General features: G+C 38.8%; 5 protein-coding genes across 8 annotated transcripts; 2 read left to right on the forward strand and 3 right to left on the reverse strand.

Annotated features, from left to right (window-relative positions):
• Nucleotides 1–326: 326 nt before the first annotated feature.
• RB195_008648 (uncharacterized protein) lies at nucleotides 327–2,645 on the forward strand (the record flags this gene model as incomplete). Its single annotated transcript, XM_064195250.1, has 5 exons — nucleotides 327–421; nucleotides 909–970; nucleotides 1,147–1,203; nucleotides 1,351–1,430; nucleotides 2,502–2,645. The coding sequence occupies 5 exons, from the start codon at nucleotides 327–329 to the stop codon at nucleotides 2,643–2,645; spliced, it is 438 nt and encodes a 145-aa protein (XP_064046395.1).
• A 1,359-nt stretch (nucleotides 2,646–4,004) lies between these two features.
• RB195_008649 (uncharacterized protein) lies at nucleotides 4,005–7,069 on the reverse strand (the record flags this gene model as incomplete). Its single annotated transcript, XM_064195251.1, has 5 exons — nucleotides 4,005–4,118; nucleotides 5,384–5,518; nucleotides 5,624–5,677; nucleotides 6,341–6,439; nucleotides 6,992–7,069. The coding sequence occupies 5 exons, from the start codon at nucleotides 7,067–7,069 to the stop codon at nucleotides 4,005–4,007; spliced, it is 480 nt and encodes a 159-aa protein (XP_064046396.1).
• Nucleotides 7,070–8,509: 1,440 nt separating this feature from the next.
• Nucleotides 8,510–11,122, reverse strand: RB195_008650 (uncharacterized protein; the record flags this gene model as incomplete). 2 transcript variants are annotated; one of them, XM_064195252.1, is made up of 6 exons in its annotated part: nucleotides 8,510–8,623; nucleotides 8,787–8,945; nucleotides 9,011–9,064; nucleotides 10,259–10,360; nucleotides 10,851–10,929; nucleotides 11,058–11,122. In XM_064195252.1, the coding sequence occupies 6 exons, from the start codon at nucleotides 11,120–11,122 to the stop codon at nucleotides 8,510–8,512; spliced, it is 573 nt and encodes a 190-aa protein (XP_064046397.1). The 2 variants fall into 2 exon arrangements, with proteins under 2 accessions (XP_064046397.1, XP_064046398.1); XM_064195253.1 differs by lacking the exon at nucleotides 11,058–11,122 and having other exon boundaries at nucleotides 10,851–10,928.
• Nucleotides 11,123–12,795: 1,673 nt separating this feature from the next.
• Nucleotides 12,796–13,479, forward strand: RB195_008651 (uncharacterized protein; the record flags this gene model as incomplete). The annotated part of the gene is made up of 6 exons (XM_064195254.1): nucleotides 12,796–12,852; nucleotides 12,924–12,981; nucleotides 13,061–13,101; nucleotides 13,170–13,272; nucleotides 13,319–13,346; nucleotides 13,410–13,479. 6 exons carry the CDS (start codon nucleotides 12,796–12,798, stop codon nucleotides 13,477–13,479), a joined length of 357 nt encoding a protein of 118 aa, XP_064046399.1.
• An 809-nt stretch (nucleotides 13,480–14,288) lies between these two features.
• RB195_008652 (uncharacterized protein) lies at nucleotides 14,289–22,884 on the reverse strand (the record flags this gene model as incomplete). 3 transcript variants are annotated; one of them, XM_064195255.1, is made up of 25 exons in its annotated part: nucleotides 14,289–14,379; nucleotides 14,525–14,632; nucleotides 14,903–14,999; nucleotides 15,251–15,348; nucleotides 15,406–15,476; nucleotides 15,617–15,681; nucleotides 16,030–16,176; nucleotides 16,234–16,327; nucleotides 16,410–16,457; nucleotides 16,516–16,610; nucleotides 17,063–17,162; nucleotides 17,431–17,501; nucleotides 17,775–17,844; nucleotides 17,962–18,077; nucleotides 18,176–18,248; nucleotides 18,311–18,436; nucleotides 18,493–18,585; nucleotides 18,648–18,770; nucleotides 19,292–19,441; nucleotides 20,574–20,623; nucleotides 20,699–20,820; nucleotides 20,886–20,972; nucleotides 21,618–21,721; nucleotides 21,951–22,099; nucleotides 22,716–22,884. In XM_064195255.1, the coding sequence occupies 25 exons, from the start codon at nucleotides 22,882–22,884 to the stop codon at nucleotides 14,289–14,291; spliced, it is 2,517 nt and encodes an 838-aa protein (XP_064046400.1). The 3 variants fall into 3 exon arrangements, with proteins under 3 accessions (XP_064046400.1, XP_064046401.1, XP_064046402.1); XM_064195256.1 differs by lacking the exons at nucleotides 20,574–20,623; nucleotides 20,699–20,820; nucleotides 20,886–20,972; ... (1 more) ...; nucleotides 21,951–22,099; nucleotides 22,716–22,884 and adding exons at nucleotides 19,748–19,787; nucleotides 19,848–19,894; XM_064195257.1 differs by lacking the exons at nucleotides 14,289–14,379; nucleotides 14,525–14,632; nucleotides 14,903–14,999; ... (14 more) ...; nucleotides 18,648–18,770; nucleotides 19,292–19,441 and having other exon boundaries at nucleotides 20,523–20,623.
• Nucleotides 22,885–23,959: the final 1,075 nt, after the last annotated feature.

Here is a 23,959-nt window from a genome sequence, read left to right on the forward strand (position 1 = left end):
TCATCAGCGTTTTTCTGGATTATTTCGAGGATTTGATCGCAATGACACTTATGTTCGACCCCTACTCCTATTTATTTATGGAGCAATCCTAACATCGCCAATTTCGCGAGATGTTTTGTTTAAAGCCAATTCGACTCGAAAAAAAATCCGAAATTCAAAATTTAATCACGAAAATTGAACGATTCGACCACTAAGTTGTGGAGAATGTGCAGAAATGGTTTAGAAATTGATGTTATCATCTAAAAATCATAAACGGAAGATTTTGAGATTTTGGCATCGATCCAGATACATCAATACTAGCCGATCGTTAAATGTAGTGTTCAGGAATGGCAGGAAGAAAGAATAGCACGTTTGATTTGGCACCGTCTGCACAGAACTCTAAGGCTCACTTTGAGGGATTCCAAGGCGTCGAACCACTAAGGTAAAATCGTCGCAAAACGACATTGGCTTTTTTTCTGGACAAATGAAGATAATGTATGGCATTTATTGTGCTTTATCACTTTCAAACAAGAAAAAAAAGAAACCTGAACAGAATTTACTCGGCGATTCCCCAAAAACCTGCCGGAAAAAAGTACATCGAATACACGATGGGACCCAAAACTTTCTTGTGGGACCCTAATGGGATTTTTCACTCAACGTTACGTCCACAATCTAACTTCCATCAAAAACATCATCTTCATTTATTTTCATGGAATAATGAACAAAATGTAATAATGACCATAATGAACAGAGAAATGAAAAATTTTTCCATGTTCCACCAATAATCTGTACTAATAATCCACCATATATTGATTTGTAATACAAAATGAATATCAAATAATTTGTGGCTATGGCTATTCTATTTCTTTTTAAATTTTTCTTTTCGTTTTTTCTTCTTTTTTCTCTTAATCATTGCCCCAATTTTTTAGGGACGGTGATGATGTAAATTTAAATTCAGAGAACGAAGTGAATGATGATGTAAAAGGAAAAGGTGAGCAAGAGCATTTGCGAAGAAAAAAACGGCAAGAAAAATTGATTGAGCAGATTTGAGATTTTTTCCAACTGGTGTAGTAAGGATAATTCCGAAAAAAAAACTATAAAAAATGACTTGAAAAAATTAATAATGAGTGATAACTGTGCCTAGCAAAAAAAAAATAACATATTTAGACAATCTGGATCAACAATCTAAAACTAAACCACCATCAACAACAGGTCCACCACCGTGTAAGTTTGTTTCATGAAACTTACTGAAATACAGTAATAGTACCTGAAAATTGGGGAAAATGGCTATTTTAGTTACAGTTATTTGATATTATTGTTTATTTGACTGCTTTTACTACGTCTACTGTCAAAATCTACCTCTTTTTAAAGCAACCTCTAGAAATGTAACAGTGAGCAAGAATTCAGCACCCGGAAAAAGTAAAAGTAAGTCGGAATCATCGGGAAAAAAGGTCAGCTCCACTTATATGATTCTGCTTTTACGATTTTGTACTGTCGTTAGAGAAAATTAAGTTTACTAAGCCAGTAAAATGAATATGAAATCCCTCAAATGTCATATGCCTTTTACTGCTTAAATAATTACATGTGAAGAAGTAAATAATGTTTTAAAAATGTGAATTAAAGAAAAAGAATTACCGGTTGAAGTTATATTGACTCTGTTATATCTTTTCTCTTGAATAAGTTGACGAGTGGTGATATTTTTTGCAAAATATTTTTTTTTCAGTCGAAGTTTCTATCATGTACGCATATAATGAATCTCTTTTTGTAAGAAGATTCAAAAATTATTACTCTTAAAGGTAGTACAAAAATCCCGACCTCTCCACGATAAGTTAGAGATGCAGAGTACGAGTATAAACGTCATCACTCTCAATTTCCTTTAATTTTCCTGAAAAACAGCATAGGAAATGAGCATGGCGATCGAATTTTCCTACGATGCATCTGGCAACGTGTCACGTATGCGTAGCATTAGTCAGATGTGCCGCATCTGCGGGACAAATTCGGACAATCAATGGCCTGCTAAAGTTGTCTGTCACGGTCTCGCTTTACAGGCGCGGCGCGTGTACTTGCGTTCGAACACACGAGATGTTGTTAGGTGCGTCGTAGGGAAATTTTATCGCCACGGCACATCACTATCACACGTCGTTTTCCAGCAAAAATTAGGGGAATTAAGCCGTAGTCGCGCTGATACACAACATCTACAGCCTTACCCCTCTTCCTGGAGAGATTCCAATATCGTCAATTTTATAGGATCCCGCCTTTAAGCATAACCTTATGAGGTTCTGGTGGAAAGAAATGAATCCTAAAGGGAAACGTCTTTGAATCTTGAATTTTAAATCTGGAATAATAATAATAATAATAATAATAATTTTAAATCTGGAATAATATGGAATCTGTTTAAAATCTATTTTCTGATAGATACTATGAGAAAACAGATTTTAAACAGATTCCATATCAATTCTCCTGTATTCACTTTTTTTTTCTTCGTTTTTTTTTCCAAACATCACTTATATTCTTGATTTCAGAAGGTGATCGTGTGTGCACTGATAATCATCATAGCGTTGTTAGTGTTAACATCATCGATGACAATAATAGTTACATTGCATTGGCATGGTACGATTCATTGGTTCCCGACATTATCCGAAGCTCTTCAAGCACCAGACGAATGATCAAACAATACCATATGTATTTCGCATATAATCCTTCCAGTTTACTGTCAAAAATGCTATCTTCTTTCGAAATTATTGCACTACTAAATACAATGGGAATAAAAAAATTGATTATTTGACATAACAGCCGTTTTTATTCTTTGTTGTTCATAAAAAATGTTGGGAAACTATTTTACAAGGTCCAAACAAACTCCTATCCATCACTACGTTCAACAACATTCAACAGTGAATTTGTATGTTCTCCTTCGTTCGAGGCACTTCAGCTGATCTTATCACATTTCTGATAGAATCCTCTTCAACGCTTAAGGATATGTTGACAGAATTTCCGAGAACTCAAGTAAATTCACTTGAGAAATCCATTTCAAATCATTTTTATTCCTTCTTTTTTCTTCTGCTTCCGTTCCTTTCTTTTACTTCAATTAACAGCCATTTCGCTTCATTTCTAAAAGCACTTTTTGATCACGTTCATGGTCACCCAATCTTATATTGTGATCTACCCTTTCACTATGTCTTATATGTAGATGAAATACAGTTGTTGTTCTATCCAGATAGATGAACGCATTCAATTGCAATTCAATTCAACTGCATTCAACAGAGGCAGCACGCAAGAGAGAAAGAAGAAAGAGAAAGAATGAATGAATGAGTGAATGAACGAATGAATGAATGAATGGGTGAATGAATGAATGAATGAATGAAAGGGGGTGTGTGACGATCTCACCGACAAGTTCCGGGTGTCGCGTCGCGTCCGACCGTTTGAACATATATTCGAATCTGACAATGCAGCCCAGTTCAGCAAATCTCTAGCAATTTCATCTACATGTAATCCTTTTCACTTCTTTTTTTTTCAAGACAGAAAGAAATCGTATGGGAATTGCTTGGAGGAACAGCATTTCTATCACAATGCTCCCGGGGGAATCCAGATGGTGATATCCAGAAAATTTCAATAGATTCGTGACCAGTGATCGTAGATTCTTTCATCATCTTTAGAGACATCAAAGATATGGCTTGACGGTTCAGAAAAAGACATGTCAGGGTCCCATGACATAAATGCTGCTAGTGCAGTGTTATTCGTCATTCAATACCAATCTCATAGGATCCATCTGAACCGATCCAGCAGAACCAACAACAGGAGTTAGAACCAACATTTACTTGTATTCGACAAATATTATCGAAAAAAAGTGCTAAAAATGGTTCAAAATTAATAGTAGTAATTACCGATATGACTTTTTTCATAATTAAAAACCGATAACATAGGCGCTTTGATAAATGACAGTGACATTTCGGGATGGATATGAAATTTGAGGAACTTGATCATTAAATATTAGATTTTAAAAAAATTCTAAGGCACCAATAAGATGTCTATGAAACGTGTACGGAATGAATTTCAACATCTCCAGTGATTTCAACCGACGAGAATTTGAAGCCTGGTTGACGTTCACGAAACTCATAGGTAAATCGACCATTTATGTAAACCTAAAAATAGAGCACAAAAATTCGTTATTACTGTGGTTGGTGCCCCTATCTTCCACTTGTGGTTTTGGACAAAAATTCAAAAAAAAAACCGATCAATCAAAAACTTACAGGTTATTTACTAATCGGAACTAATCGGACAGGTTTCATTAGGTGCATTGTACTGTTGCTGTCGCCAACACTATACCACTACACTACTAACCGAAATAAAAACAAAGATCACAGTCCCTGTTCACAGGATATTTTTGATTTTCTTTAATAACTTAAAAAAAGAAGAATGGAATAGTTTTTCTAAATGCTAGGATATCACAAAATTGACGATGTTAGAGTCATTGTCGGACAATACAGAGTGTAGACTACGAGGGTAGGCGTGGATACGCTCAGTTCTTTCTGATCGTCCTGGAAAACACGCGTGTAAACCGCCTTAGTTCCTATGAGGTTTGTTAGAACACTCCACCACTGCGCACGCTACGGTTCCCTCTACAGCCTATTGATCGGTTTTACTTGAGTAAGCTGCTGAGGAGAACTCATTTATTTTCGACCGTTTGCTCATGCAGGAGGTGTGTTCTAACGTATCTCGTGGGAAATAAAGCTGTTTCCCACGCTGTATCTGAGGACGATTAGGGAAAATTGAGAGATTAGATTGATATGAGAGCGGCCATGCTCATAACAAACTACTCTCTATTGTCCCACAGAGACCCCAACATCGTCAATTTGATTATGCACTTTGCCATTAGGGTCCCAGCACTTTTTTTCGTCAAGTCAAACTCAACAGAAAAAAATAAAGTTGGAGGAAAACCAAGTACTGAGCAGTTTTAATTCTACCGGTAGCAAGAATTTGTTTCACCATCATGCTCCATTTCTTTTATAAATTTGAGTTCCCCTAGCCAATAAACAAAAATATAGCAAGAAAAGCTAAAGAGAGAAGCTATGCTCGCCACCTACACATTGTTGCAACAAGACAAAAATATGAGCGATTTCTACAGCTTGTGGCACAGCTGCATAAAATTCTTTAAACCAGTCGCCAACGCGTTTGTTATCACAAGAAACCTGCGAGATCAAAGCACCGTGAAACCAGTCATATTATTGCGATCAATTCCGCTTTTCCTTGTTTTCGTGAAAGAATTATATAAAATTATCCCAGGAAAATCACAAAAGAAAAATAATTTTGTCGCCGAAAATCAAATTTTGGCAATAAGTATCAAAAAATTCACAGTTCCCCACTTCCTAGAATTCTGCTGATGATTAAGGAAGAAATAGTCACTTACGAAAATAGAATGAAAACGAGTTGGCACGAAGTCTATAGTATACGTTTTAGCCATTTCAATCGGACACGGATATGACAACGTTTCTTCGATTTGCCAATGACCGTTGTAGAATGAATTGAAGGCAATGGTTTGATGCTGGAAAAAAATAGTTCGACGATTAGATATCTATCAAAAATGGAAAACAACTTGATGAAAAGCATCAAAATATTCAAAGTTTGCAGAAATTCCAAACGAACGTACCATAATCTTTACACTCATTTGCATCACAATATCTTTTCCATCTTTGAAGTTGATCTGGAATTGTTTTTCTAATAGACAAGAGTTGAAAAAATGAAAATAGAGAAGTGGAATGGAAAAGCTATGTTCGAGACTGCGATTCATATACATTCATCTGATTCCCAGATTACTAGTAACGAGTCTGGTTACAAAATAAATGTGATCTCATCAAAAAGACTAGTTGAACAAAAAGCTACTACCCGTTTTCGTGTCCAAGTTCTGGATAACTTAGGCTTTCTCCACAGTCGGATGAGAGATCAGTGGCAAAAATGTGCACTACCCGATCCATCGCTGACTAATCTCCACACTTTCCATGCCCAACGCATTGTGTCGTAAGATCAAAACGACATGACGCACCATGCGTAAGCGGATGCGCTCGAAGCGGTGCGGTACAGATAGCAGGTTGGAATCGAGGTGAGCCCATCTGCAGCGGGACAGTGGTGATATCAAGGGTCCCCACTCGATCCTTACCGGTACACCCACCGCACCGTTTCGAGCGCAGCCGCTTACGAGTGATGCGTCATGTCGATTTGACCCTACAGTAGTGAACTAATACGGAACTTCTAACCAGACTAACTATTGACTACTGGTAAGCATATCGCAGACCGGACCAACAAGGTTTATACTTTTTTCTATTCATAATGTACACCATAAAATTCAAATGAAAATGAATATTCTCACATAATAAAACCTGTAGAATAGGGTTGCGAGGCATCGCAGCACAGCTCGAATTCGTCGTACATGTGTAAACTCCGTCACTGGGATTTCGAAGGGAGCGTTCTGCAAAAGATGAGCCTCAACCACCATTTATTCATCATTCGATAGAGATCTTTCTGAAGTCATTGGCAGCGACTATAAAGAATCACGCCAACATGCAGTTTTTATATACACAGAGTACTTGAATCTAGAATTTCTTTTGAGAAGGATTTACAAAAAGAAAAGAAAGCGAAGGAGATTTTCAGACATAAGCATAGTTGACCGTGAATATTGTTAGTGTACCAGGAACTTTTCGATTTCGAGTAGCCGAATTATCCAAATGATCGAAATCGATCAATTCATTCGAAAGATCAAATAATCTATCAACTCGGTACTAAGCTAACCAAGAAGGATAACCTGTGAAAGGCTCGAAATAACTCAACAGAAAGATACTCACGTATAAGAAGTAATGGATTTCCGTAGCCTTACTACAAAAACTGGTCACTACGCGGATGCACCAGTTCAGTCTAACAGAACAACGGTTTCTCATGGATCGTCCTCTTTTTGACTATCTCCTTTTATTCTTGCGTACTTCTTGTTAATAAACTAAACAAATGAAAGCAAATAAGCACATACCGGTCTGAACACTTCCGTAGCAAATTCTACGACTGGGGAGCGTTCGTTATCGTTATCGTTAGTACTATTTGCTGTCATCCTGGAACTAAATTAAAATGCGTAAACACTGAAGCGACTGTAGTAGTTTTTGAAATCGATGAAAGATTATACCCAAGGCAAAAAAAAAACACTTTGTAAACACTTTTTTCTGGCTAGTTGTTATGGAACAGAGTGAGCAAAATATTATTAAGTACTGTGAATTCGAGAGAATATCTGCAGTGATTTTGCATGCGTTGTATGCGCGGCAACAAACTGCACACGGCCATGAATTAATCCAACACGAAGCGAAATCAGATTCATAGACATGAACGATTACCTCTTACTTAAATGGATGTTAACACTTTTGAAAAGAAAAAAAATGAAGGAAATGCAATCATGGGACATTACTACAACTCCGCAGTCACATCACCCTCGGTGATAGTACAAGTACAAGTAAACATAGTACTGGAATGGATGGTAGGAAAAAATGAACATGATTTGCCTGAGATGACTCACACTGTGCAGCATCGACATCAAAGTGTGGACAGGCAGAATTGTTGCTCAGCAATAATTTGTCGATACTTCACATCTGTAACCTGAATATTCTGGCAGTGTTAATAAGTATGTTAATCGTGATAATTTCAAATAAAGTTGAACGTAAACATTTTTGCAGAGACAGCTAAAAAAAAAACGGTTACATGAAGGTAAAGTAGTTGACATTAGAGATTGAAATGCAACGACAGCAATAACGATTTAAAAAAAGGCACATTATTAATGTGGGAACTCTCACCATTTTCTTTTACAATGACAAAAAAAAGACTTGAGATCAATAATTTATTGTCAATACAACATTAGCAAAGGAAAAGAAATTAAAAATTGGCAACAACCTCTTAGGAGAAATTTCACTAAATTTCTGAGTGATTTTACAGTTTATTTCATTTAATATAATAATATATACAACATTTGTATCTTGGACTAGTCCGTTTACTAAGCTTGTGCTTTATAAAGTAAAATATCAAAGCTTCACGCCAGTATCGACCATTTCTCCACTGCAAAACAAACTGTTTGAGGTTTTTCTTCTTAAACAATCCTTTATATAGATAAATATTTAATTAGACATTTGCACTGTGACAAAAATTCCCCTCTTCTTGTGCACATCAACAAAGTATAAGGGCAGAAGATTGTGTGGGGTAGTAATGCGTTTTTAATGAGAAATACCAGCGCGGACGGGAAATTATTGATGCAGAATTATTGACGCAGAGCTATAGATTACTACATGCCATAGCTCGGACCAGTGTAAGGCTATACTGTATACTTATTGAAATAAAGGAGTTTTTACTTAGTATTTCACTTAGTAAATGAGCTCATCGAAAAATATCACATCTCAGAACTTACAAGACTCACTTGGGCCAGTCGTCGGAGATAAGGCAATGATTAATACTACCAAAAAAAAAGATGTTACCAAACACCACAACACTCAGTGTCACTAATAAAAATAAATTATGGGAGATGTATAGAGTGAACTTCAATATCTCCAGCGATTTCGAACGAAGATACTTTGAAACCAAGATGACGCTCACGAAATTCATGTATAGTCCGACCATTGACACGAACCTAAAAGCTATAGCACTGGAGACACAGTAAGCACTAATCATGTGCTTTTTTTTCCTGTATGTACGCAAATTTCTTTGCTTTCTCGATGAATAGCATGGCGAACAGTAACCAAATGGATTAAGGAATGGCAAACGAAAAGTTTACACATGAAAAAAGCACTCACATAAATCGAGTAGTGACCACTGGGTGCAAAATCTATAGTATAAACTTGGGCGATGTAAAAAGGGCAACGATCTGCGGATTGCTCCCCCGATTCCCATGCCCCCTTATGGCGTGTATTGAAAACGACAAATGCAGAGAATGTAGTATCCCCTTCGTCCATCTAAAACGAGAGAAACATTTAGGAAAAAGGGATTTAGCAGAATTCAACAAGCTTTTTTTTCTCACCAGTGTGCGAGCTTCGAAGCGAAGGATGACCTCACTGCCACTTTTAAGGTCGATCTGAAAATTAGCTTTGAGACTAGAGAAGAAAAAAAGGAATAAAATCACTGGAAAGCGACGCAATATCGATTAGCATCTGTCGAGCATAATAAGAAAAAATTCACGAAAAAAAAAACCTTTGCTGTACACACCCTTCGATTCTTCTTCACTCAATAACTAGTCCTTTAGGAAATTGTTACCGTAGAAACACATCACTATAGTCGAGTCAGAAAGAAATGAAGCTCGGTGCAGTTGCGCAGGAGACGCAGTGAATCTAGCGGCTAGGATCGCTGCTGGACCATCACGAAGTGCAGCGATGAGTGGTGCTTGCGAAGGTTCCACTCAATCCTGATCGCTACCTCTACCGCTTTGAGCGTAGATGCACTAAGCTTCGAGTCGTTCGGACCCAACTATATCATACACGTTCTATCTAGCGAGAAAAGTTTCCAGACACTTGGGTTGAGTGAGCCGTTCAGCATAACTTGGTAGTAGAACTTTTTTCTTAAATCTCCAGGTTTTCCACATGGAATACATGGACTACTATGCTCATCGTAAGGATGAAGAATAAGAATGAATGTTTATCCATTCACATCGTGGAAATTTTAAGATTTCCCAATCCTATACCTGGACAGAAGAGCGTTTAATGTAGTATTCACATCCACATAAGTCGGATGTTAAGTTCAATGAAGTCAATAGTAAAACCCTTAGCGGGATTTCTGAAACTCGAATTGTGTGGCACGCGTCTAGTCGGAAATAATTGTAGAGGAATACGTAGGTGCGATAGAGAGGGGCCGGACCCTCGGGTGAAGGGAATGAAGCTCATGAGGTGCAGCTCAAGTGATGAGGATCCCTTCGCCAGCCGTCCAAAAGTGAAGAGGATCGGAGCTCCGGCTCCGATTATCGCATTTAAGGAGGAATAGACTTTAAGAAGGGGAGAGTAGATCAATAACCCTTATGATTTCCATAGTACTCACTAACAACCAAATTAAATTGTCAAACTATGCACAATTCGAGTTTCCAAAATCCTGCTGACGGTTTTCCTATTCACTTTATTTAACTCAACTTCAAGAACGTACTTCACAGTTCTGCGTGAAGCAAGCAATATTCGTTTGCATATCTTTAAAAAAACACTTCTACTAAAACATCCATTCCACCTATGAATATTCTGACGAAAAGAAAAACAATGAAATTGTAATTGAATGCAGAACCACTTACATCAAACTTGTGATTTGTGACAAAACTGGGCGACAAGACGACTCGAATTCGGTCTCCGATAGCAAAACTGCTCACAGGGAACGTCAGCGGCACCCCTCGCGGCTATAATAAAGATAACATTACTGCTCAGTGAAAATGTTTAAAGGCTTGGCTTCAATTTACCACAACTTGCCCTACTTTCTCACAGTAGTAAGTGAGATATTAAACAGCAAAGCGATCTATCGGCAAAGTAATCGGCAATGATAGCGGACTAAAGATACATAGTCTGCGCGCCTTTCCAGCATATTCAGAAGAAATACAGTGATTCTACGACAGTAAATGTGGAAATTCACTCCTTTTTTTTGTAACGGAACCATAGTTCTTTTCTTACGCTACCTCTGCTGTCCAAGGCTTCAAAAAATGGACAGAATATTGAGGCGGCTAACCTGAGGAATTAGTTATTCATATACTATTTCACACACAAACAGAGTGATAATGATCACATCTACCATGAAAACCTAAGTAAAATGTGAGCACGAGTAAATAGCGTTCGATTTTATAGTAGACCGGCGGCTTGTTCACCATATATGATCAAACTCGAAGAAAAACGCACGAGATTAAAAATATCCTTGGAAAAATGCGTATAAGATGGCGTCTCAGAGGATAGCCGCTGTGCGGTAACAGTAGCCATGCTGAAAGTAGTAAAAGAACTCAAAGAAATCTTCCAATATGTAATAATAAGGTTAACATAACCAGTGCTAACTGTCAGGGTTTGACGAAGGAAAAAGGATTAACAGCAATTGTTTTCGTAGGAAAATACCTACAGTCTAGAAAGTGAACGCCATACAGAAATGACAGAGAAGTGAACGATAAGCCATCATTCATGGAAACGAAACGGATTCGATAGATGGATGAGTCACAGAAAGTGCACAAAGTGAAAAACACTCGATAAACGTACGTAGATGCACAACGAAAGCAGGCAGGGCCGCATTTTCACCGTTGCTAGGGACGTTGTTTCTGTACCACTTTCATCAGCTTCTTTTTTTTTCGTCCATTTTGTGAACCTAAGCGGTGAGTACAAAACCTCATTCCAAAGGTGAATGACTTTCATTTCACCCAGAACAGAATGAAAATAACAAGACGATGGGGGATGTTGGAGTATAGTTGGAGAGAGGTGCACTCAGCTGCGCTCTTGTTTCTGGAGGCTCTATCTTCCTTGTTCTCACTAGTGGGCCATGTCATAAATCCTCCAAGACTAATGCTTAGGTTTTAGGACCCCTACAGAAGAAGGAGAACATGTATTCTATTAACAAGCGGTGTGTTCTCGTACACACACGTTTGAATATCTTAGCAATATAACGTCAGTTGAATCGAAAACCATTGATAGGGGTTTTCGATGTAGCTTGAGTAACAAATAGGAGACGATAGAATAACAAATAAATGAACCCTACTAAGCTATTCACCACCAGAAATAAGAACAGAGTTGAATACCCCATTCCCTCTTACACTTCACTCGTCGATGGGTTGCCTAGCAACATAAAAACTCAATGGTTCCCATTCGATTCAATCATTTAGAACTATTACCTTGAAACAAGTAAACCAGATTCAAATCTGCACCCCTGCGCGTGTAAAAAAATACATGGTGCGTGTGATTACATGAGGTACATTGAAACAGACGGCAATGTATGGAAACGATTCACGATAGGTTTGTAGTCACTATAATTGGGTCAAAACGAAATGAAGCATGGTGCAGTTACGTAGGCGGCTGCGCTCGAAGCGGTAGGGTTGGGCGTAGTGGCTCGGATCGAGTGAAGACGCCTGCTGCCATCGTTCATTGCTGCAGTTCGCGATGGTCCAACCTTGATTCCAACCGCTATCTCCGCCGCTTAAAGGCATCACCCCACGAATCTGAGGTGGTGCAGATTTCAGGTGGAGTATTCGTATACGGGATGGGAGACTACGGAGAGGGAGGTGATTCCGTCCATTTCTTGCCAATTGCCGTAAAAAACGGCCCGGAAGATGCGGCGCCGCACAAGACTGGCGCGCTCCAATCTAACCTCTTGTACAAAACGCCAAAACGAATGAAACCGTATCTTCCGGGCCGATTTTTACGGCAATTAGAAAGAAATGGACGGAATCACCCTCATCCCCATAATCTACGACCCCGTATACGAATACTCCACCGGAAATCCGTACCACTCCAGATTCGTGGGGTGATGCCTTTAACCTGGAGCACAGCCGTTTTTACGCAACTGCTCCCTGCTTCATGTCGTTTTGATCCGACTATATGTTGCGATGAACGATCGGGTGAGGGAAAGGATGGTTTAGAAAAAGGCACTGTCGTATAGGTACAAACACTTGCTCTCATCTGCCTGATGTCAGAAGTAAAATGCGATCGTATTCATTACTACACCTGCACTGAGGAAGAAGAAGGATCCTATCTCGCCTTCATGGAAGCTTTTTTTTCTTGATCATGCTATCTTGATAGGTGCAGTTGATTATCACTTAGTTGTTATGTGGATATGTACACATCACTAATGTAACATTCCAATAACGGGATGGTTGCGCGCAAAAGACCACCCGGAAGCAGCTCGGGATCAAAATCTGGAACACAGGCAAGCATCTTGCATGGATCCTCTCTTCCGTCTCTCTAAATGTTATCGACACAAACGCATTCAACTTCCAGCTGGACACTCCAGATATTGACAAAGTACCTGATCCATCAATACGATCCGAAAAATACGGTGAGTTGGCGCAATTCTCAGTCTAGAAAGTCCTCAGATTTACGGTTTTCGCTAACTGAGGTAGCTGATAGCTTTTCAGATGAAGAGGAACTTGACGAAATATGGTACAACGTGAAAACAGTAGGACCACAATACTTCTAACATTTATCTAGAAACACAAACACGTTACCATCGCAGGGAATTTGCAGTTTTTTCTCGGATGTTTCGTATTTCTACTCTTCGGTATAATGATAACTTCATGTGCGATGGGCTTTTGGATGCTCATAGCAGCAACGCTTAAGAAACAAGGAGGTGATATAACAGTTATTATGGAAACCACCACCGTTGCACCGATAAGAAAGACAACCAAAAAAGGCAAATAGCAGGTTAGAAAGCAACTTTCTGCATCAAAAATGTTCTCATGTGTTCACAAAACAGATACAATTCAGGACTGGAAAAAAGACACCAAAAATGAGAAATACGAAACGATGCAAAGCAATTCTCTTAAATAAAGTGTAGTCATTCAGAGTGTATTTGTATAAATGAAAGTACTTGCTTCTTTCCCAAGAATTACGAGCTGCAAATGGCTCTGGTCCTTACAAATCCCAGGAATAACCAATACAGGATATTTACTGGAAATTGAAAATGAAAATACCATATTCACAAAAATGACTTACATGAACTCAATTACATAACTCTTCTCTCAAATTTAGAATATAGTTGATGTCAACAAGAACGAAACTTTAACAACAAGAGCAATAATGTCAAAGAAGAGCAATAATAGTAACAAAAATCTACAAAAAGAGCAAGAAAAACAACAACAACAACAAAGAAAACTGTCAACAGCGAGTGTGGCTTCGCGTGTGACAAAGCGTAAATGCAGGTGCAAGAATAACAAAAATCTGATGGAATTACTTTGTGAATGCCCATATTTCTGTAACATTAAGTAATATTATGATTTCGCAACTACAAACATGTCTTCTTTCACAATACAAAAAAGAAAAGGACGGGAGTTGCAAGAAAAGGTGGTACTACGGTCCGTTGCGAACCTTTCGAAAATCGATTCTTAAAGAAATGACAGTAAATTCAAATAAAGGAGGAGATAAACATTCGGAAGAGAACGATGGATACACAACATTACAACGAATCAGATCCAAATACCTTCAAATAGCTATACAGAATTTCTAGAAAAGAAATAATTTACTAAAGATCGTCACGGACTTTTACACACTTATCTCAACCATTTTTTTGAAGCCCTTAACAATTCAGTCAAATCTTTAAGGTTATATTTTTTGTCCTCGCCCCACCAGAGCGTGTGATCCAGAAGATCACGCACTAGGTTCATCCGTGGAGCTCCTATTCTGACCCATAATATCCGGGATGTCCGCACGAAGTTGCTGACGTACTTCTTCGAGGCTCCTAAAGAGAACTCAGTTCTAATTTTCCTTTAATGATAGTTGCCCTGTGAGATCAGGAAGATTAGGGATCAGTCACTTTATAAAAATGAAATTAGAGAACTTTTACGGCGCCAAAAACGCGACAAATCTGAAGAGATCCAACTAACCTTATCAAAGTTTCTCTGGTAACCAAATTTTTTGAAGCAATGATCTGGCGTAGACGATAGGCAGCCCTCAGCAACGTTCTGCGCTTAAGAGTTTCGGGATCCATAGTTCTGAAAGTCATTTAAATGGGTGACCACTTCTGCAATTCATAACCAATAAGAAAGTTCTTTGAAATCCCGAAAAGCATCAGATTACACCCGCAGCTATGCATAGTTAACAACGACTTACCTTTCTTAATTCTCATACAAATGAATAAATGAGAATGTAGGTTGCTTTGAAGCAATTTTCATAGTCATTTACTTCGGTTTGACTCCTTTCATTACTTCTAACTGGATTCCGCAACGAAAAATTATCCTGATAAGCTGCCGAAAAAGAATCACCTTCTACCAACATTCTTCTCATGAAGACGTTGGCTTAGTTCCCTCGCTGCTTCGATGACTTCTTCAGGAAACGTCGACAGTTCCACCAGCTCAAATCCTAGGAAATATTGGTTTAGCTACTTCATAATGAAAATGAGAGCATCGACGCTTCAGCAGAAAAAAAAACTCATGATCGCATGCGATAAAAAAAAAAACACTGAAGACTTGTTTTTTATGGAAAATCCTGGAGCAGTTTTGTCACAATGTTTTGAGCAACAAATAAACAGCAAGGATTAACATTTTAGCAGATATGAAAGTCTGGTGTTAATTCTTTTCATTTTCACAGAGACGCGGCTGGAGATGACTGACCGTAAAGCGGCCCTCTATAAGGTCCCTTTTCCAGTCTATGCGTTGGAGCTAACTGCTCCTCACCATCCACGTAGATGACCTGAGGAGGAAAGTGCAAACTGAAATAAGCGTCAAGAGTGCCAACGAATTATACGGCAGATTTATTGTCAACGTACTTTTCGACTTGGGGATAGTTGATATCCAGAGCTGCCAAATCGAGGAAATGTGTAGCAAACATGGTAAAGGTCTGAACATAGCAAACAATGATCTACATTTGATTTAAGAAGAAACATGCGAAGTTATTCTTTCATAGCACCATAGAGGAAACAGGATTAACACTAGGACAGAGAAAATGAAATCAAACAACGAGAAGAAACAAAAATTTACCTTTTGTTGGAGAAGTTTCTCGATTATTGCATAACATATGCTAATGCCTTCCTCTACTGATGTACCTAAAACACTGATTGAAACCAGTTATCAGAGCTATATTATATTCTTTTGCCTAATATGCTTTTGCTCCGTTTATATCAAAAAGAATCAACCAGTTAGTTTGAACCGGAACTTCCCCGTAAACCTCTCAAACTATATCGTTTCATATGTTCGGAAAATCTGGAAATTGATTTCTGATTATGTTAGATCGTCTGCCTTTTGTTGCAAACTCTGCGCTTGCCATCAGCTGAGTGGCAAATACGGTATTTTTTTTTATAAAACTGCTACGGGAGACAATGAAATTCAAGTTCTACAGAGGCAAAATCAAATTTTAAATGAATATCAGAGAAAAATTAAAACAATGAACCAACTTCTTGCCAGTTCATCAATTACAAGGAGTGTGCGGTCATCTGAGTACTGTAGAATCAGTGCCATCTCCTGCATTTCAAGAGCAAAAGCGGACAGATTTTTGTAGAGGTTGTCATTGTGCCCAATTCGAGAGAAAATGCGTAGAAAAACTGAAAAAAGTGGACAATTGTAACTAAAATTACTCAGAATTTTTAACGTAATTTTACCTGGAAGTACAGCTATCTTTGCCGGTACGTAAGAGCCACATTGTGCTAGAATACATAGTTGGCACACCTGCTTCAAATAAGTGGATTTTCCTGTCTAAAAAAAACCAAAAATTGTCCAGCTCATGATACCTGCACAATATTTAAAAAAAAATCAATGAAAAAAAACCACAACCAACCATATTAGGTCCTGTTATGATATTAACCCTCGAGTCTGGAGAAAGATACTGAAATAACTCCTTATAGTGTTTCTATAAATAAGAGCGATTATCACACAAAGCATACCGTATCATTGGGCACCACTTCGTCATTCGTGGAATAGTCTAACAGCGGATGCCTTCCTTCCTTGATTATGATGCTATTCCCAAACCTCGGCCGAACTGCAAATAAGAAGACAGGGGTAACAAGAGAAAAGACTGAATTCTGGTGGACAGACACCAACACGAACAGAAACTCAAAGAGTAATATATTTGCAATATAAACCAAATAACACGGCAGCTTCTCTATGATTTGTGCAAATTTTTCGTCTTCGCCCTGCTTCTTCGGTATTTTAAACTTCAGACCACACTGCCTTTTTTATGTTTTTCATAAACTAGGACATGATGAAAATTGTAGGGTTGAGTTAACGGGACTCTACGTGCTTGGAAGAAAGATTTCGACGGCAATTACTGGATTTCTCCCATTGCTGCTGTGCACGAAATCGTACCAAAACGAAGGAGAGAAGATCAAGTGATGGAAGTTTACACGATTTCTTGAAATGAGCTTTGCTAAATCGTGATCAATCGCATCTCGACTAATCGAGCAACTTTTTTTCGCCTCCAAAGATACACACCTGTTTCCCTATTGAATGCATACACAGCAAAACTGCAAAGAAAATCAATCGTAGCAATGCAATCCATAACGTGATACAAAACGGCAATAGAAGGTCGAATCTGAAAACATAGGAAGCGGACGACAATTGAAGAGTCTTTCATAATACAGTTAAAACAATGATAACACATACATAATACAAATAAACTATAAAAAGAATAGAAAAAATACAAAGTAATATCGCTTAAGCTGTTAATGATGAAGTTATACCTTGTTCATCCTACATGTTTAAGTAAAACTGAATAGAAAAATGTATGAAATCTCAAAAGTGACGTTGGAAATGTGAAGAAATAAAAATGAAAAGAAAATAAAATAGAATAGAGAAGATACCTCCTTGATAATCTCCTGAACAACAACATTTGTGGCAATCAGAACTTCCGACATGGACTGCTCTATTCTGTCTACAAAAGAAAAGAACAAGATATTCACTTCGAAAACAGGAAGTTACGATTAGGAGTGAAACGATTTCTATTCAGAGCCAGTCTATTATACCAACTAAAGTACCAATTGAAGCAAATGCTCCCATTGATAGTGAAATAACTCTTTTGAACAAGACGCTCAGACGGAGCTCAAAAAAATCCTACTGTCATCTCGTTTTTGCGCTGATTATTTACTGCACTTAGCGAAAGCGCTCTTTTTCTTACAAAACTTTGTTTAGAATTTGTATGACCGACCGCTGTAGCGCAATAGATTCCTTGATGTGAACGTTAGAGACGAACGATGTCGTACGACGTTGATGAACACCTGAATAGACTTGAAAGGTTGGATTTAGACTTTACAAAATAAAGAAGTGGGACGGTGGTCGCTAGCGAAGAAAATTAGAGGACACAGTGAAAGAGAAGATGTGTAAGAGAAACAAACCGTTGGCACTTTAACTGTACCAGCATTACCGCACACCCATACATAGTGAAATCCACGAGATTTGGAGTAAGCAAGGCGAGTGTCCTCTCCCGGTAAGAGTTTATTGAGCTCTTCTTCTAAAAATTAGGCAGACAATGAAAAGTTGCAAGTACTTTCAGATTAAAACGACTGTTACAGCAGGAAGGATTTGAAGAAAAAAATCCCTTGCATCCACCTTGTCCTTGGATATCCCGTAGTAGCTCTTCGTAAGCTCTCCTAGCGACATCTAGATTCACAGAAACACCATCCTACATAGAAAAGTTTGAAATGGTCCCGTATACATGAAAGTTCAGGAAAAAAAACAAAATACCTTTATAGCATAACATTTCTTGTGTCTCTGACTCAACGAATTCTTCTTGTTACCGCTTATAGTCTCTGACTGAAATCTGTCATCCAAAAGTTTCTTGATAACATCTATCCTCTCATCACTGAGCAGCTGAGAAGGGAATATTAAATGACATAGCGACAATAAGTAAAAATTCTTACTCCAACCTCGTTTTTTCCACTTAGGAGATCGCACTTGAAAATCTTTAAGACTTGACGTAAAGGACTGACTACGTTTAACACACTATACAGACGCAAAAGCTAAAATATTCAAAAAAAAAATTTAGAAAATGAGCGCACTAGTGGAGACAATAAAGCGTAACCTGAGTCAAGTTGTACTCCGCGCTCTGTACCGTTGTAGGCTCTATAGGAGATTCGATGAGTGCATCAAAAACATGGTCCAGATCGTAAGTTGAGCCCAAAACTTGACGCAATTTCTCAATTAGCTGAAATTAGCAAATGTACTCAAATTTTTACACACATATGTTGCTCAGAGAGTGACATTAACTTTCAAGAAAGAACATTTTCCTTATTGGGCAGTTGAAAATTTAGTGCCACCGCTGGAAAAAGTGACGGCAGCCAAGTTTCTGCATCTCCCTCAGTTCGTGTGCCAGTCTTGGGGCTCAACCGATAACTAACGTCAAACGTACCCTGTTCTTGACGTTTTCAAGGTTTACGTCATGGAAACTGATTATATTGGATTCCCGGCACAAAGAAACTGTAGGCAGCAAAGGTATACAAGGCATAAGTATATACATAGCATCTCAGCACGTCTATTATCTATCGTGATGTTCACGTATCACATCCTTTTGTAGTATTTTATGGTTACTGAAAACAATACGAGAAAACAAATGTGGACATGGTAACTTGAAACACTGATCAGATTACTTATAACACAGGTTAGATAGTAATGCCTTATGTCACACATTACCTACTTCCACATAGTAAAAGTAAGAAGCGAACTTACATAGGGATTTTCCACTAACTCTTCAACTGCGTCCAACCTTCCGTTAATAACTTCCTGGTCACTAGACGGTTGGAGAAGGTTGGAACGAAGCAATCGTGCTCCACCAGACGTTAACGTTTCATCAACTACAGCCAGTAACGAACGTCGTTCCTGGTAAAGTTATCAACTACAGTAAAAAAAAAGAAAAAAATGAATCTGATTGGAATTGTGTGATCTACAAATGAGTAAACGTGTCTGTTTATATCGTGAACTACTTTTATGAGCAGAGCCAAGATAGTTATCGATCTTTATTCTGGCGCATATTTCGGCATCATCGCCTTCTTCAGAGCGGGGAAAATCAAAGGCAGGTGTAATCAACCTTCTCATACGCCTCGTCACCCCATAAAATATGACTTAGCAAAACAGATTACTGAAAGATAATGTAAGAAAAGTAGACAGCGCTACAATACCGCTCACCTTGATATCCACGACGTTGCGGGACAACCGGTTGTTAGGACTGCGTCGTTAATAGTAACTAATAACTATGCTCCTTGCCTCCGACCCCATAGGTCAAAACCCGCAGAGGTCTTGATATGGCGCCAGATCGTCGGTCACAGCATTCATCCTCACGATTCATGACTGGACTTTTTATTGCTATGTAAACATCGTGTTTGTGTGCTAGGTGTTTTTTCATGTTTTCCGTTCTTCTATGCAATGGATTGATTTGCTATCGATCAATAATAAACGTGTCCTTAACATTATCCGGCAATGGAAGCTTCGCCAGACATCAGAATATGTGTTCAAGGTTTTTTTAAACGCAATAAGATAATAAAAATTGTCCTGATCACCACTTCGCCCAACCGGTAAAGCAAATTCTCGTTCACTTCTCTGTTGAACTCCCTTAGACAAACGATTTTCGAGCTTGCTTCCGTCAATTGGTGCCCAAATCTTTTTGTGACCTACTTATTTCTTGAGACTCATGCTACCTTCGTGGTTTTTGAGGTTAGGTTTTCAAAGACTGCGGCCGATTCTCTCTTGCAGTTGGGTTTTTTCCTTAGACTTGGTATCCAAAAGTGCGGCGCAATTATGGCTGTGACCCTACAGGTAATCTAACTGTTCTATTTCCTTCTGTTTCGCGTAGAACTTGTCGTTAAGATAGCTGTACTAATTTCTTAAACGTCAGATTTTACGTTCACGCTACATTCATATCTGGCAAACTGCTTCAAGATCATTACGCTTCAAACTCGGGTAATTAGAAGTTTTTTTCCAAAAACATCACGTGACTAATTTGATCTCTCCTTACCTTCTTCGGAAAGCTGTTGACGATCTCGAGGTTTCGCCAAGATCCAACATCTGTTCAGAAAATCTTTCATATTTAGTCCATCTAAAAGATAAAAAGAAGAAATTCTCTGGCTCGAGGAAACCAACCTAACATGCACGTCTTTTCAACATCACAGTAGCTAAAGCGTAGGGTTTTTGAGGCAAAAACCACGTTTTGAATATGCTCCACATATTTAACAAGTGCACAACAAGCTTGCATGCAAAATTGCCTAAAAGTAAAGGAGGTCCGAACAGAAGAAACGGAAATGAACAGAGAAACAAGAAATTCACTTACTTCTGCAGTACCACAGTGTCACAGTTGGATATTTCTTCATTTGAAAGCTGAGTAACAATTTCTGCACCACGGACTGGATTGAAGAACCTTAAGAAGTTCCCTTTCAACAAATATTTCGTTTAGAATATCATTGCGAACATCGTTATGGATAATTGTATTAAGGATGACGCATGATCCCTTCGGCACATCCTCGATGACTGACTGAATCCTTGGTGAGTCAGCAGTGACGCAATCAAACATTAATTGGTGAACAGAAGACAAAGAACAGCCTCAGAAGCAGAGGAATGATTCACCACCAAAAGACTAAAGAGACACCTCCAAAATTTTAGCACGGAATAAGGAAATCATATCGTAGAGGAGGGATTTTTCTTCATTTTTTGATTCATTCAGGGATTCATTTTTGACGTTATTTTCTTGATTTCAATCCACAGTTCCTGGAAATTTGTCGTCTCAGATCACATTGCATCATAACGCAACTTTTTCTCCAATCTATACGTACTACCATCTAGAAAGTCGTGGAGAATAGTAGAATTGACGAATACCAAGGCCCCAACGCTAGTGGTCGCAAAGAATCGTAGCGCGATAATTCTGAAGACAGTAAACATGCTAACGATTCACTTCATTGCGAATTTCCTACTGATTTTTAGAAGTACTCTAATTAATAACTGAATATGTGCAGGTAAAATTAAAAAATAGAGAGAATTTTCATCTAAAAACCATTAGGAAACAGACCTCCGATGAACATTGGTTACAGTAACGTTTGGCAAAGAGGATCGGATCATTTCAAGGAGTAGTGCGTTGCTCGACTTGTCGTTAAAGCTCTCAGCCACAATAATCTGGAATGACCCAATGTTAATTGTCCTAAATATGGTCCTAGACGGGATTTTAGTCCTGTTAGCATATCGTAATAACATTTCTACCAGTATCTGAAACTAAAGAATAGCGGTGGAGGCTTTATAACTCTGCACAGTGCCATAATAGGGAAAATGCAGGAAATTCAGCGACAAACGCTTCACAAAATCTATAGCTGTGACTATTGTTGATATTGGTAAAGAAATAACGAACCTCTTCAGGTTCAGCAACCAATAGCTTCATTTTCAGACGCGAAAAAGTTGAAGAATCAATGAATTCATTGATTTCGATGTCTGCCTGTCGAAGATCCATAGTTGCTAGACCTACATAACCTTTGTAGGCACCACGACCTTCGGATATTGCTGAAGTAGCAAGGGGAACTATAAACTGAATATTTGGAAGAAGCAGGCGTATTTAATCAACAGAGAGAAGAGCACAATAGTTTGAAAAATATGGTTGTCTTGTGAATCCTGCTATATTAATTGGCAAAAATTGGAAAACTAAAGAATTAATATCTTGATTCTGAAGTGGGTGACTTTTGTGACTTAATTGGTTTGCCAATAAGGTAACAGTCGTGATACTACACCTGTATTAGAAGGACATCCATAAATCACGACTATTTCATCGATTTTCGCCTCTTCGAAGATCAATACTTACGATATGAACGCATAAGCGCTACCGCTGTCAAGTCAAGTATAAACGCGGTCGTATGAAACGTTTGTGTCCCACATATGTGACATTTGCGTCCAATAATGCTAAGACATCTTCGACCAAGACAGGATTCTCAAATTTGATACAAAAATCAAGCCAAAGTTTGCAAAAAAGAAAAGAAAAGATCCTTCCTTATAGTTCAGGCATAAAACTTTTAGGGAGAGTTTCTTGGTTATATCAAAGCTACGGTAAGAATTCTCAATAGTCGCACGCAATAAGGAAAGGAAAGGATACATAACGGTTTTTTTTAAGAATAAAGAAACTTACCGGCAATTGAGCATCGTCTATCAGTGGTATTTTTCGATGAAGGTGTGCGTGGAGTTCGCGAAGAGCTGGATGTGTGGACGCGATACTTTGCCAGTGGAGGTTTGGTCAGTGTTGAAGACGAATCCAAATCATTGTCAACGGAGAGAGAAGATTGTGAAGTAGACAACATACTGAAATAGTAAACCGACGTGCTAAAATTATAAGATGTAGCAAATCCGGCAAAAATTGAATGGGGAACGTGTAGAAGAACGCATTAGACGCTTACTTCATCTATATACATTCGCTTATATAATACATCAATCTTAGTCCGAGAGAAATGTTATATTACGATTTCGCACTGGGAATTTATATACAAACGAAGAAGTTATCCAGCACAAAATAAAGAAATTAAAAACTAGAGAAATTTCTCTGCATTTCCCTCCGCAGTAAAGGGTAACAAGCCAGTATACCCAAAAACAGGGCTTGAGGAATCATGAGGAAGACCTCCAAGCGATCCAAGCTGTGATTGTTGCAGCGAGTGGTCGAACTTTAAATTCCTCTTAAATTTACCCTTATCTCACTTCGGGGCGGGAAGCGTTGTCAGGACAACAATTCGCGACCTCTTTTCAACGTTTCATTGAGCGCGATGTACAGTAGGTTTGTGCACGACGGGACCCGCTCAAATCACCTGCTCTCATACTGAAAGCTGTGTTAGTACTCTCGTAGCTGCATCAAACCACCTAAACCTGCAGTTGCGTCGGTGAGTAGCGGTTGGGATCGAGGTGGGACCATCGGTGGCTCCACTCGGCGATTATGAGAGGTGCAAGCGATGGTCCCCTTCGATCCTCACCGCTGCGCCCAACCGCGCCGCTTACGCAATTGCACCTCACTTCACGTTGTTCTGAGCTGACTATACTCGCTTGAAACTTGTACCACTTCTTACTTAAAGTTGGGCCAAAACGACATGAAGCGCGGCGCAGTTGCGTAAGCGGCTGCGCTCTAAGCGGGGCGGTGAAGCGTAGCGTTTGGGATTGTGTAAAGATCCTCGCTACCGCAACTCATCTCTGCAGTTGGCCATGGCCCCACCTCGATCCCAATCGCTGACTCCACAGCACCGCTTCGAGCGCAGCCGCTTACGCAACTGCACCGTGCTTCATGTCGTTTTCACCTGACTATATACAGTGAACTATTGTCTTTTAAAAGATTTTATTCTTGGCAATCTCTCCGACCTCTTACTTATAGTTGGGTCAAAACGACATGAAACA

The sequence above is a fragment of the Necator americanus genome, chromosome III, assembly GCF_031761385.1.
Source record: "Necator americanus strain Aroian chromosome III, whole genome shotgun sequence".
Classification (NCBI taxonomy): Eukaryota; Metazoa; Nematoda; class Chromadorea; order Rhabditida; family Ancylostomatidae; genus Necator; species Necator americanus.